General features: G+C 41.0%; 1 protein-coding gene across 9 annotated transcripts in view; it reads left to right on the forward strand.

The window, feature by feature from the left end:
- The window catches only part of CADPS2 (calcium dependent secretion activator 2), a 490,835-nt gene that overhangs the window by 145,992 nt on the left and 331,730 nt on the right, over positions 1 to 13,113 (forward strand). For all 9 annotated transcript variants that reach the window (XM_024757764.1, XM_024757759.1, XM_024757761.1 and 6 more), the window contains exon 3: positions 7,194 to 7,526. In XM_024757764.1, coding sequence (XP_024613532.1) covers positions 7,194 to 7,526 — 333 coding nt within the window. The remainder of the gene's footprint in view (positions 1 to 7,193; positions 7,527 to 13,113) is intronic.

Below are 13,113 nucleotides of genomic sequence, written 5' to 3' on the forward strand. Positions count from 1 at the left end.
CTAGAGCAGAAAGCTGGCGTATGTGCACGCTCGGCTTGGAGAGCGGCATCTAGGACTAGCCTTTGCACATGGTCACACTTTACCCGCCTTTAACTTGCTAGCTGTTCTTATGAAAGGACACAGGGTTAAGACAGTTGGTATCTAATGAGACTAAATCCATCATGGTTACAGTTTCATAACTGATAACATCTGAAAAATTAAAAACTGTCATCTCTGCAAGAACAGCACAGATGGAGAATTAGACAGTATTACGTTTTTAGATAATAAACATCTTATTTTTCTCACAAAACTAGTTCTCTGGCATCACTCATCGTGCCTCCTTCCCTCTGAGATATCTTTTCCCTCTCCCGTTCATATGGGCAAGGTTCATGTCCTATACTTTCTTCTGTAAGCAAGTAACTGAAACTCAGTAAACCATACTGGTTAATTGTTTAAATTATGCAGTTGCATGGAGGGGGAGATACAGTGGTGAATGAAACAGTCTTTGGCTTCATGGAGCTTACTGTCTAGTGAGTAAAAAGTAAGATGGTAATAGAATTTGCAGTTAAGTATTACAGTTACAAAGTGACTTTAAAGGAAAAAGAAAGGGTGCTAGGATTGCATACAGACAACATAGGATATGGCCGATTCAAGGTGATTCGGGGAATCACTGAGGGTCAACTGAGCAGGGATCTGAATAGTTGCTAGGAGGTAAGTTGGTGGTGGTGAGATGGACAGTGTGAAGTTTTTGAAAGAAGGATGGTGGAGGGCGGGGCATGGAGATTGAGAGAGAGAGATTTGTGATGAAGCCAGAGTTATAGGTAGTTTGGAGCCAGTTGAAGTGTAGGGCCTCAGAGGCCTTGCTGATGACTTTTGGTGGAAAGTCAGCAAAGAATTTTTAAGCTGGAGAAGAATTTAAACGGCCAGGTTTAAAAAAAAACATAGATTGATACTAGTGAAGAGGATAAGTTGGGGAAGATGAGAGTAGAGTGGCTATCAGGGAAATTTCTAAGGCAGGAAGACCACTTAAGAGGCTGTTGTTCTTAGCCAGCTGAGTCACAGTGAGGGGCAGGAACAGCTTCTGTGGGGTGTGAAGAAGTGTGGAAGGATTTCAGAGGAATTCCAGGGTGAGCAGGACCAGCAAGGTCTAGGGACAAGTTGTATGTTGGGAAATAAACATGGAGGAGATGGTGGAGTTGAGAATGGTTTCCAGGTCTCTCCAGGAGGGAAATAGGTATTGATACTCATTGAAGCAGGTAAGCAGGAGGTCGAGCAAATAATGGGAGGAGTCATGAATCCCGTTTGAAATTTGTTAAGTTTAGGGTGTCAGTGGGACGTGTCAGAGCTGATGGGTGGTATTGGAGATGCAAGTCTGAAGCTGAAGTGAGATTAGGAGGGGTTGGTGGATCACCCTTTGTGATGGTGTTGGGATTGGGAGCACGTGCAAAGTGGAGCCCCTCAGACCTAACGATGGTTGGGATGGAACCTTAGCGAGGACACAGGGAGGAACAGCCTTCTGATGATGGTAGCCCTTCCTTTCTCCTCCACATCTAGGGCCAGGAGGGCTGTTCCTCATTCCTGCTTTCAGATTATTGCTCTTCCTCCCTCAGGCGAAATCTCTTTTGCCTTCTGGAGTGCATTCCTGTTCACTGTTACCACTTATTACACTTCCAGTTTTTCGGTGTTTATCCATCTCCTGGTTCCTCTCCCATGGGCATCCATATTTTAGGAAGCCTGTGATCCAGGTGCCTGTCTAAATTCTCTTCTTTAGCCTGAGAGGATTCAGTGTCTATAGATAGTCATCACTTTTTTCAACAAACCTTTATTGATCCCTTACTATAGACAGGCACTGTGTTAGGCACTGGGTTCACTAGAAAACAAGACAAAGTCACTGCTCTGGTGGCTCTTGTATTTTGGGGAGACAGACCTACAGTAAATACATATCTGGTAGTGCTGTGTGCTAAAAAGAAAAACAGCAAGATAAAAGGGTGTGATGGGGCTTCGCTGGTGGCGCAGTGGTTGGGAGTCCGCCTGCCGATGCAGGGGACACGGGTTCGTGCTCTGGTCCAGGAAGATCCCACATGCCGCGGAGCGGCAGGGCCCGTGAGCGATGGCTGCTGAGCCTGCGTGTCCGGAGCCTGTGCTCCGCAACGGGAGAGGCCACAACAGTGAGAGGCCCGCGTACTGCAAAAAAAAAAAAAAAAAAAAAAAAAAAAGGGGGTGTGATGATGAATAGGGGGAAGGGGTGGGGCTGGTACTGACACCCATGTGAAGTAAGAACGTAAACCATGTGGATATATGACATGAATGATAGAATACAGTGTAAACCATGTACTATCTATCGCTGTGTAACAATTTATCCCAAAACATAGCAGTTTGAAACAGTAAATGCATGTTATCTCACATGCATTTCTCAGGATTAGGAATCTGAGAGAGGCTTGGCTGGATGTTTCTGCTCCGGGTCTCTCGTGAAGTTGCAATCAAGCTGTCTGCTGAGATCACACTCGTGGCTCAGTCAGTCATGAATTTGCTTTCCAGTCCACTCCCCGTGGTTCTGGGTGAAATGCCCACGGTCACGAGACCCCTCCACAAGACCACCAGAGACAAGAGTCAAAGCCAAACGGCAAGGGTCATTTATTGCAGGTTCGAACCTGGACCTCCGCGCACTCGTTGCCGGTGACGCTAAGAGGTCCCGATGGAGTTTAGTACAGCTCTTTTATAGACAGGTACAAACAAGCTCGGGACCTTCAGGGGTGGGGGGTACTGATTGGCTAACTTTTAAACAAAGACATTAGTCACTGGTTAACTTTTAAACAAAGACACTAGTCACCGTCTGATTGGTTGGATGGTTGCAAAAGGGGGTTCAGCAAGCATAGTTACAGAAGCGAGAGCGGCTGGGTAAGTTTCGGTTTCCTGAGGCTTTGTTTTTTAATTAGGAATACTTAAGATGGGGCCATAGTTACAAGCAGTACAAACAGGAAGATCGATGCATTCCTAGCAGCACTACGGCCTAATGGCAGGGCATCAATTCAGTCCTATTTCTACCAAAGTAGAACATAGCCCTTCATGGGCTGACCTCGGTTCATTGAGGGCTGTTAGACGAGGGCTTCAGTACCTCGCGTCAGAGCAGCTTGCACCCCCCGGGCATGTGATGGGAGAGTGCACTGCAGGCTTCCACAGACTAATCTCAGAAGTGACGTACCATCACTATTTTCTGTAATCCGTACCATAAGCTGCCTCTCTTTCCTGACTTGTCTCCCTCGTTGCCTACATGTCGTTTCCCAATTCAGCTTTTTGCCTTCCTCTCATTTCCCTTTTCATCCAAGCTTTCTAGAAGAACAGTTCATATTGGGTTGGCCGTTTATTTGGGTTTTTCCATAAGACGTTACAGAACATCTTATGCAACGTCTTATGGAAAAACCCAAACGAACTTTTTGGCTAACCCAATATTTGCCGTCTTAACTTTATTACAACTTGTCCTTTTCTCCTTCCGCAGATCAGTTCCTACTCTTTACCACTCTACTATCTTCTCTGCCAAAGGTGACCAGATGGTGGTAGAGACAATCAAATTTCTGCTGATTTCCCTTGTGGTACTTGATTCTCTTTCTCTCAGGACTGTCTCCCCTCTTGATTGCTAATGTGTCATATTTTTCCTTCTGCTTCTGATGCTACCAGCCTCCCCTGGATCCAGTTCTTCTGCCAGCTTTGTAAATATAGGTATTTCATGGAGTTTTGTTCCTCACTCTGTTTTTACTATACTTGGTCTTCAAAGCTGACCTCTACCAAAACTAAACCAGTAATCCAGGACCATGCCCCCCATATACCCACCACCATTTACAAGCAACACACACACGCGCGCGTGCGCACGTCATTCCACCTGTGTTCTTTAATTATTTTTAGCTAGTGGAATCCAGACACCCCAGTAAAAACTGTGAATCATATTTTCCCTGCCTTTACACATCCTGTAACTCAGCAGGATATGTTGATTGTCGCCCAGCTGTCTCTCCTCTGCCTCTCTCTCTTTAGCCCATGAATTGCCCTAGATGAGGCCCTTACTGCTTTTCACCTGGTCTCCAGATAACTGATCCCAATCTCTGTTCTGGTCAGTCATCATCTACCCTTGACGCCGCCACCAGTTACTTGTCTAAATCATGCTTCTTAGTATTTCAGCACCGAGGTTACCTAGCCATCATCGACTCCTGATCCACCGGCAGAGCTCAGATTCCTTGATGGCACACACTGCATTTGGCCACCTGGTCTCTGTTGATTGGCACAGCTTGTGTTCCATTCACCCTTATATTTGATGCTCCTGAAGTATAAAAATTCTTATGTTTCCTTCAAAAGGTCATGCGATTTTATGCTTCTTGCTTTTTACCTCTTTTATTTTCCTGAAACGTATTTTCTTCTCCCTTTTCCCCTTACTCACCCCACAGGTCATTCAAATCATGGGTCCTTTGTCCTGTTCCCCTCTCCTCCCTAACCTTGCCCGCCAGATAACAGAGTTAGTAACTTCCTTTTCTTTCCCCCCACCTTTGCATAGGTCTCTATGATTACTCCCGCCCTCTGTTTTACTGTGTATCCTGTCTCTCTCAGGTGGTGTGAGCTGTTTGAGGGCAGGGTCTTTGGCTCATTTGTCTTTATGTCCCCAACACTTAGCAGAATGCCTGACATGTTGTTACCACTTAGTGAATGTTGATTAAATAACATGCAATTGGACTGAGTTAGTATGGCTTTAGGTATGGTTTTACAGAGGAAATTAAGACTCCAAAAACCTAAGTTCATCAGCGCCCTTGCTTCAAAAACACTGTTTGGTTACTTGGTAGAATTTAGCACTGACAGAAGAGGTTGAAAAAAATGAAATGCCTCCTAACTTAGAGTATTAGATATCAAGCAGTTAAAAGGTTTTCTGAAGCCAATTGTAAGGCATTTATGTTGTGCTTTAAAAACATCTTGCCTTTCCAGCTTTATACAATTACCAAATTTTTAAAAGTTGTTTCAATTTCAAATATTTTCTCTTAGATATAGTGTCCCATGCAGCATTTCAGTATTTCTGTATCACGGTGCAATCTGGAGACAGAAACCACACGATAATCGATCAGGGAAAATTTATTATAAACAATGAGGGGTTGGCTACGATGGGCAACTAAAGAATATAGGAGTAGCAGATACAGGGAGCAGAGCACCCAAGGAAGGAGCAAATCTGAAAAGCGTGGGATCCAGACCTCACCGGAGAAGACGTGGCGTATCCTGCCAGATGGCAGACAAGTTCACTGCAGTGCCGCACCGGCAGGATTCACGGGAGCCTGCCTTCTGCAGTGCTGCACTGCAGAACTGCCCGGGAATCTGCCAGTGTGGGTGCGCCCTGCGAAGCCATCCTTGGGGTCTGCAGAGACGCTGCCCCGGGGGTGGGTGCCACGTGCCTCCAGGTATAAGAAGAGAACCGGGAACCAGGGCCCTTCCTCCTCCAGTGTCCCTCCAGCACCCTCTAAAACTGTACCAGTGGCAAGGCCACAGGAAGACAGCCCTGGAAAGCAGTGGACTGACAACTGGCGCAGTCCGCCCTCTCTGACTCCTGAGCCTCCGTACGTTCCCATTTAACAAGATACAGCTGTAACAGAAATTAGAAAAATTATGTCCGTATAACATTTATCTTGAAGCCTAGTGCCCAACGAGAGTAGTGCAATTAGATGAGGATGAGAAAGAAGATGGAGAGACCCCTATGTGTTTAGAGGTAGTTAAATGGCATTTTTAGATAAAATATTAAATATCTAAATTTTATTTTCCTTCATCTAAATAAATTAAAGACACTATTCTTATACTTGGGGCTTAAGAATTAGTTTTGGCTTAGAAACATAAAAAATAAGAGTCTTTTTGACTGTAATTGAGCCACAGCTAGTAAAAAGAGAGGAAGCGCTGTGTCTATGTCACGCATGTTTGCCTAGTGTAAAATTCACCACTCCTAATTCAGTACGTTAGTTAACCAAAATATTCAAGAGTCAGGAATCCCCTCTGGCCATTGAGCAAAGATAGGAAACAATATTTTGTATGCATGGTCTGAAAAGAGGAGAAATTAAGTGGGGAGAAGGTTTGGGACCTGGTAGCTGAGATGCCAGTCGCTGGGACAAATGAAGCTGCTTTGCACAGACCACACATGCTGTTTGCCCACGTGCAGACGGACATGATAGTAGCATTAGAGCAAGTAGTGGGGTCATAATTTGGGAGTACCTCAGTATCATGAGTCAGTTCTTAGGGAAAAGACTGACATGAATTTTTGTTCCATAAGCCTTAACAACGGATATAACTCATGGGGGCTGCATTAAATAGTCCTACGGTTTCTTTGCAAGGAGTTTTTGTTATTATAGGAAGAAAACAGGAATAAAATCAGTCTCATATGACCCCTAGAGGCTTCTTAGGAATATTGATGACAGAATCGATGTTTCATGAATCTTGGCCAATACTTGTCTGTGACTTAGAAGAAAGGAGAGATTCGAGGCCAAGTCTGATGTCCCTTGCACAGTATGACCTTATTACTTATTACCCACCTCTTCCTACCCATTTCAAAACTGTCTCTCTCCCTGGTTGTCATTGTTTGTGCTTTATTTCTTACTTGATACTAGCGGACAGCTAAAAGTTTTAGAGTTTGCTTTTTTATCATCGATTTTTCCCAGCTACGAGAAGTGTGTGAGAAGTTGGGGAGGTAGTGAAGTCAGTGGTGGGGACAGGTGTACCCTCCAGCTGTGGAGTAGTTTTGATTAACAGTTATATCCGGAGGGTATTGACTTGGATACTAGACTTACCACACTATTGGCCTTCAGATTTTCAGACAATAAGGGACCTTCCCCTTGCTGAAGAACTAACCAGAGCTCCCAAGTACACATAGGGAAGTTGGGTTCATATCTCCAATTACCTTTTCAGTCGACTCTTAAGGGTTTCAGTTGTAGAGATCCCCGTGACCTTCAGGTGGGGAGCGTGTAGGTCAAGGTTGGGTCATACAAGTTCCTCAAGACTCATTATTTTCTCTCTTAAACATTTCAAAATTTTAAGAGAGATGATTTGGAGCCTCCATTTTGTCATTAGTTAGTGCATATTATGAAACATTTGAACCGTTGTGAATGTTTGGTGTCATAACTCTTGGATTGCTAAAAGCAGTTGGTGTTAGTGTCCACGCCTAATTGTAAGTGGGTTTTTGTTTTCTTTTGTTGTTTTGTTTTCAGGTTTTTCTGAAGAGTGATCGAGTGGCCAGAATGGTTCAGAGTGGAGGATGTTCTGCTAATGACTTCAGAGAGGTGTTTAAGAAAAACATAGAAAAACGTGTGCGGAGTTTGCCGGAAATTGATGGCTTGAGCAAAGAGACAGTGCTGAGCTCCTGGATAGCCAAATATGATGCCATTTACAGGGGTGAAGAGGACTTGTGTAAACAGCAAAACAGAATGGCCCTGAGCGCTGTTTCTGAACTTATTCTGAGCAAGGAACAACTCTATGAAATGTTTCAGCAGATTTTGGGAATTAAAAAACTAGAACACCAACTTCTTTATAATGCATGTCAGGTAAGTGATCATGATATTTCCTATTCCCCTGACTCACAGAATGAACACCAAGTCTTTACAAGCCTATGAAGATGTACTTTACTCTCTCTAATCACTTTGTTTGAAAAGGTGAGTGAAATTGAATTTTAATATGTCAAATAATGACATTTGGAAGAAGCTTTGAAAGAATTATTTGATAGGAGAAGAATATCTGTGCATTTTATTCAGTAAGTAATTGTTCCATGTGCCCTATTTTAGGACATCAGATTTATACATATTGGGTATGTATATGTGTATGGGGCATGCCTTGAGTAGTAAAGTGAAAATCGTCTGTTGTCTGAAGAAGCTTGGCACTTTATAATAAACAGGTATTCCTCACTGCAGAATAATTTTTCATAAAGGTATGATACTCATCTTCAGAGTTTTATGGAAGTGACTGAAATTTCAAAAATTTTTTCTTTAACCCAGCCAGATAGAAATGAATTCAAGAAGATTGCTAAACTACATAATTTAGAGGTGACAGAGTAAATAATATATTTTCTCTTCAGTTATTTTAATCATACATATGAAAAACTAAATAAAATATCATGTTTGTTCTACGTCTTTCATCTTTAGATCCTATGATTTGTTTAAATGTATTCCTCCCTTAGTTGTATTTTGTTTGCTTATTTTAGAGCTATAAATTATTTAACTGTGCCCTAATATACAATTTAAATTGCCAAAATTCTGGCATTTTAAAATTCCTGTGTTCATTAAGAGTCACACTTCTATAATGTACATATGTTTACATTTATTTTAAATCTTTTTGCAAATCTACTTCTCAATCTCTGTATTCTATGTGTATCATTTACTTTGCATTACTAATTTGTGAATCATTTCCAATGAATAAATTAGCAGAGTTAATTAATGGAAAAGCAATGTGGAACCTTAACCCTGTGAACAATTCATGCTTTCACTATAATTGATTTTACTGCATTATTAAACCAGGTGGTGGTTTTGATAGTATTGGAGGATGACTGTACAGCCGAAATCTTGCATTGTAAAAGAAACACAACTGGGACTTTCTGTTTTTAATGGAGCAGTAGCTCACTTGTATAGTTAAATATTGATGAACAAAATTTATTAGTAAAATTCAGATTCAGACATTGAGTAAATGTTTACCGAGTATTCAAGCCAAAAACTTTGCTAGGTGTTGGGGAAACCAACCTTAACTAAATAAAATATTTGTTCTCTATGTGCTGAAGTCTTAATAGAGCAGGTAGACCTCTAAAATAAATTATTACAAATGCAGTAGAATTTATCCTGAATGTTACAGGGTCATAACATAAATTCCTGTGGACCTACGAGTTTATGTTTATTTACTCAAGATGTACTAAAATTAATCTTCTGTTTACTTTTAAAGATCACTTCTACAGCAAGGGTTTTGACCTCCTGGTTTCTGTCCTCTGTGATTTGGAACATATTGGGTTGGCCAAAAGGTTCATTCGATGTTTTCTGTCAGATGGCTCTAGTAGTGCTTAGTTGTCTTTAACTTCATTCCAAACAGTTTTGTTAGATTGTATTATGACAGCTGTCATAGCAGCATGCATTTTAAAAAAAGTATCAAAATTGGTGAATTTTTGTGTAGCCATTTTAATATTGAAGATGGAAGAAAAAAAGCACATTTTCGGCATATTATGCTTTATTATTTCAAGAAAGGTAAAAAAGCAACTAAAATGCAAAAAAAGATTTGTGCAGCGTATGGAGAAGGTGCTGTGACTGATAGAACGTTTCAAAAGTTTCGTGCTGGAGATTTCTCACTGGACGTTGCTCCACGGTCGGGTAGATCAGTTGGAGTTGATAGCGATCAAATCAAGGCATTAATTGAGAACAATGTTATACCACACGGAGATAGCCGACATTCTCAAAATTTCCAAATCAAGCGTTGAAAATCATTTACACCTGCTTGGTTATGTTCATCGCTTTGATGTTTGGGTTCCACATAAGGGAAAGAAACCTTCTTGACCATATTCCCACATGCGAATCTCTACTTAAACGTAACAAAAACTTTTTGTTTTTAAAACAAATTGTGATGGGTGATGAAAAGTGGATACTGTACAACAATGTGGAATGGAAGAGATCGTGGGGCAAGCGAAGTGAACCACCACCAACCACACCAAAGGCCGGTCTTCATCCAAAGAAGGTGATGTTGTGTATATGGTGGGATTGGAAGGGAGTTCTCTATTATGAGCTCCTTCCAGAAAACCAAACGATTAATTCCCGACAAGTACTGCTCCCAGTTAGAGCAACTGAAAGCGGCACTTGACGAAAAGCATCCGGCATTAGTCAACAGAAAACACATAATCTTCCATCAGGATAATGCAAGACTGCATGTTTCTTTGACGACCAGGCAGAAACTGTTACAGCTTGGCTGGGAAGTTCTTTTTTTTTTTTTTTAGATTTTTTTTTTTTTGATCTGGACCATTTTTAAAGTCTTTATTGAATTTGTTACAATATTACTTCTATTTTCTGTTTTGTTTTTTTGGCTTCAAGGCATGTGAGATCTTAGCTCCTCGCCCAGGAATCGAACCCACACCCTCTGCACTGGAAGGTGGAGTCTTTAACCACTGGACCACCAGGGAAGTCCCTTGGCTGGGATGTTCTGATTCATCCGCCGTATTCACCAGACATTGTGCCTTTGGAGTTCCATTTATTTCGGTCTTTACGGGATTCTCTTAATGGAAAAAATTTCGATTCCCTGGAAGACTGGAAAAGGCATCTGGTACAGTTCTTTGCTCAAAAAGATAAAAGGTTTTGGGAAGATAGAATTATGAAGTTGCCTGAAAAATGGCAGAAGGTAGTGGAACAAAAACAGTGAATATGTTGTTCAATAAAGTTCTTGGTGAAAATGAAAAACATATCTTTTATTTTTACTTAAAAACCGAAAGAACCTTTTGGCCAACCCAATACTTCTAGTTCAAATCTCTATCTGTAATAATGGATTTATTTTTACCTTCAGTTCTATCAGTATTTGCCTCATGTATCTTGATGCTTTGTTAGGTTCATACACATTTAGCATTGTCATGTCTTTTTGTGAAATTAACCCCTCATATAAAGTCCCTCTCTGTCCCTAATAATCTTTTTTTCTTTTTTGTCTACTTTGTCTCAAACTAATATGGCTACTTCAGCTTTCTTTTGATTATGGTTACCAGGGTGTATCTTTCTCCATCTGTTTCTTTTTAACCTGTCTGATTCTTTGTTTAAAGTGGGTTTCTTGTAGACAGCTGCATATTACCTCTGGTTTTTGTTTTTAATCCAGTCTGACAATTTCTGTCTTTTAATGGGTGTGTTTAGACCATTTGTATATAAAGTGATGTAGTTGGATCACATTCTGCAGTCTTTTTAAGTGTTGACTCTTCTTTGCATTTGTTCTTTGTCTCCCCTCCTTTTTCTGCCTTCTTTAATTTTAATTGAACACTTATATGATTCCATTTTATATTCTGTTTTGATGCACTACTCATCTTTTTTAAAAAGTGTGTTTAGTAGTTGCCCTAGGGCTTACAATATGTATTTTAAAATAATCTAAGCTTACCTTCAAATGACACTATAAGGCTTCAAGTGTCGTACAGCTCTCCCATAATAGAGAATTCTCAATTCCTCCCTCCCATCCCTTGTGAAATTTCTGTCATTCATTTCACTTATAATATGCTCTGTTTCACTTATTTCACTTATTTATGCTCTTTTCACTTATAATATGCTCTGTTCACCAAACATATCGTTACTACTCTTGCTTTAAACAGATAATTTTTAGATAAATTAATAAGAAAAGTAAAAGATATATATGTGTGTGTGTGTATATGTATATATAATTTCACCTTCATTTATTCCTTCTCTGACACTTTTCTTTCTTCATGTAGATCCAAGTTTCTGACCTACATCATTTTCCTTATCTGAAAAACTTCTTTGAACATTTTTTGAAAGGCAGGACTACTGATAATGAACTCCCCCAGTTATTGTATATCTGATAAAGTCTCTGTTTCTTCTTTATCTTTAAAGGATAATTTCATTAGATGTAGAGTTAGCTTTTTTTCTCTTTTAACATATTCTAAAGATTTCACTCCCTTTTCTTGCTTGTGTGGCTTCTGATGAGTAGTCCGATCAAGCTCTTATCCTCGATTCTCTGTAAGGTGTTTTGTTTGTTTTTTTGTCATCTGGCTTCCTTTAATAATTTCTCCTTGGCTTAGTTTTCTGCAGTTCAAATATGATATGCCTGGGTATGAGTTTTTTGATATTTCTCCTGCTCGGTATTTTCTGAGCCTCCTGAATTTAGGGGTTGGTGTGTGTCATTACGTTTGGAAAATTCTCAGCCATTATTAATTCAAACGTTCCTTATATCCTGTTCTCACCTTCTCCTGCCAGTATTTTAGTTATATTTGTTATGTCTACTTATGTTACTCATCACAGTTCCGGGATGTTCTTTTTATTTTTTTTGTTTGCTTTTTAGTTCTCTTTCTCTTTGCATTTCAGAGAGGGAAGTTTCGGCTGACCTTCAAGTGTCCTGATTCTTTGCTCAGAATCAGCAAGTCTGCTGATAAGCCCGTCGAAGGCATTGTTCCCGTCTGTTAGTGTTTTTGATTTCTAGCATTTCCTTTGATTCTTTCTTAGCGTTTCCACCTCCCTGCTTATATTATCCATCTGTTCTTGCCTGTTTTCAACTTTTTCCATTACAGCCCTTAATATATTATTAACGGTTACTTAAATTCCTTGTTAGTTAACTACATCCATGTGACAACTTAATCTGGTTTGGATGCATGATTTGTCTCCACAGACTGTGTTCCTTTTTCTTTTTTTGCCTTTTGGCATGCTTTGTGACTTTTTGTTGAGAGCCAGGCATGTTGTATCAGGTAAGAGAAACTGTGGTATATTCGCCTTTAGTGTGAGGATTTATGTTAATCTGACTGGGAGGTTGGCTGTGTTTAATGTTTGTTGTAGCCACAGGCGCAAGAAGCTTCACATTCTTCTAGTGTCCTTGTCTTTTTCTCCTGCCTTGACTCTGGGCTTCCCTAAGTATTCCTCTTCAGAGAGTCTGTATCTGCGGCTCTTTAACTGTGATCAGCTGTTCTTCTGGAGCAATGCTGGTGTTGTGGTAGGGTGCTGGGCTGTAACTTGCACAAGTGTTTCTTGTTGTTGTTTTTTTTGTTTGTTTTTGTTTTTGCAGTACGCGGGCCTCTCACTGTTGTGGCTTCTCCCATTGCGGAGCGCAGGCTCAACGGCCACGGCTCACGGGCCCAGCCGCTCTGCGGCATGTGGGATCTTCCTGGACCGGGGCACGAACCCGCGTCCCCTGCATCGGCAGGCGGACTCTGAACCACTGCGCCACCAGGGAAGCCTTGCACAAGTGTTTCTAACCTTTGTCCCCGAGTATTGTTTTCCTCCCCACCCACACCCCTTATTTCCTTCCCTGGCTAAAGCATCCCCCATTTGTTTCCTTGAAGTCTTGTCTCCTGTTCATGCTGGGTTTTTTCTTATTATTTTTTTTTTTTCAAATAGACAAGACAGAAAGGCCGCAAAGGACTGCAGAGGGCAGCCTTCTCCTCCTCCAGCTAGAATAAGTTTTCAGCGTTTTCTT

The sequence above is a fragment of the Neophocaena asiaeorientalis genome, unplaced genomic scaffold, assembly GCF_003031525.2.
Source record: "Neophocaena asiaeorientalis asiaeorientalis breed wild unplaced genomic scaffold, Neophocaena_asiaeorientalis_V1.1 scaffold116, whole genome shotgun sequence".
Taxonomy (NCBI): Eukaryota; Metazoa; Chordata; class Mammalia; order Artiodactyla; family Phocoenidae; genus Neophocaena; species Neophocaena asiaeorientalis.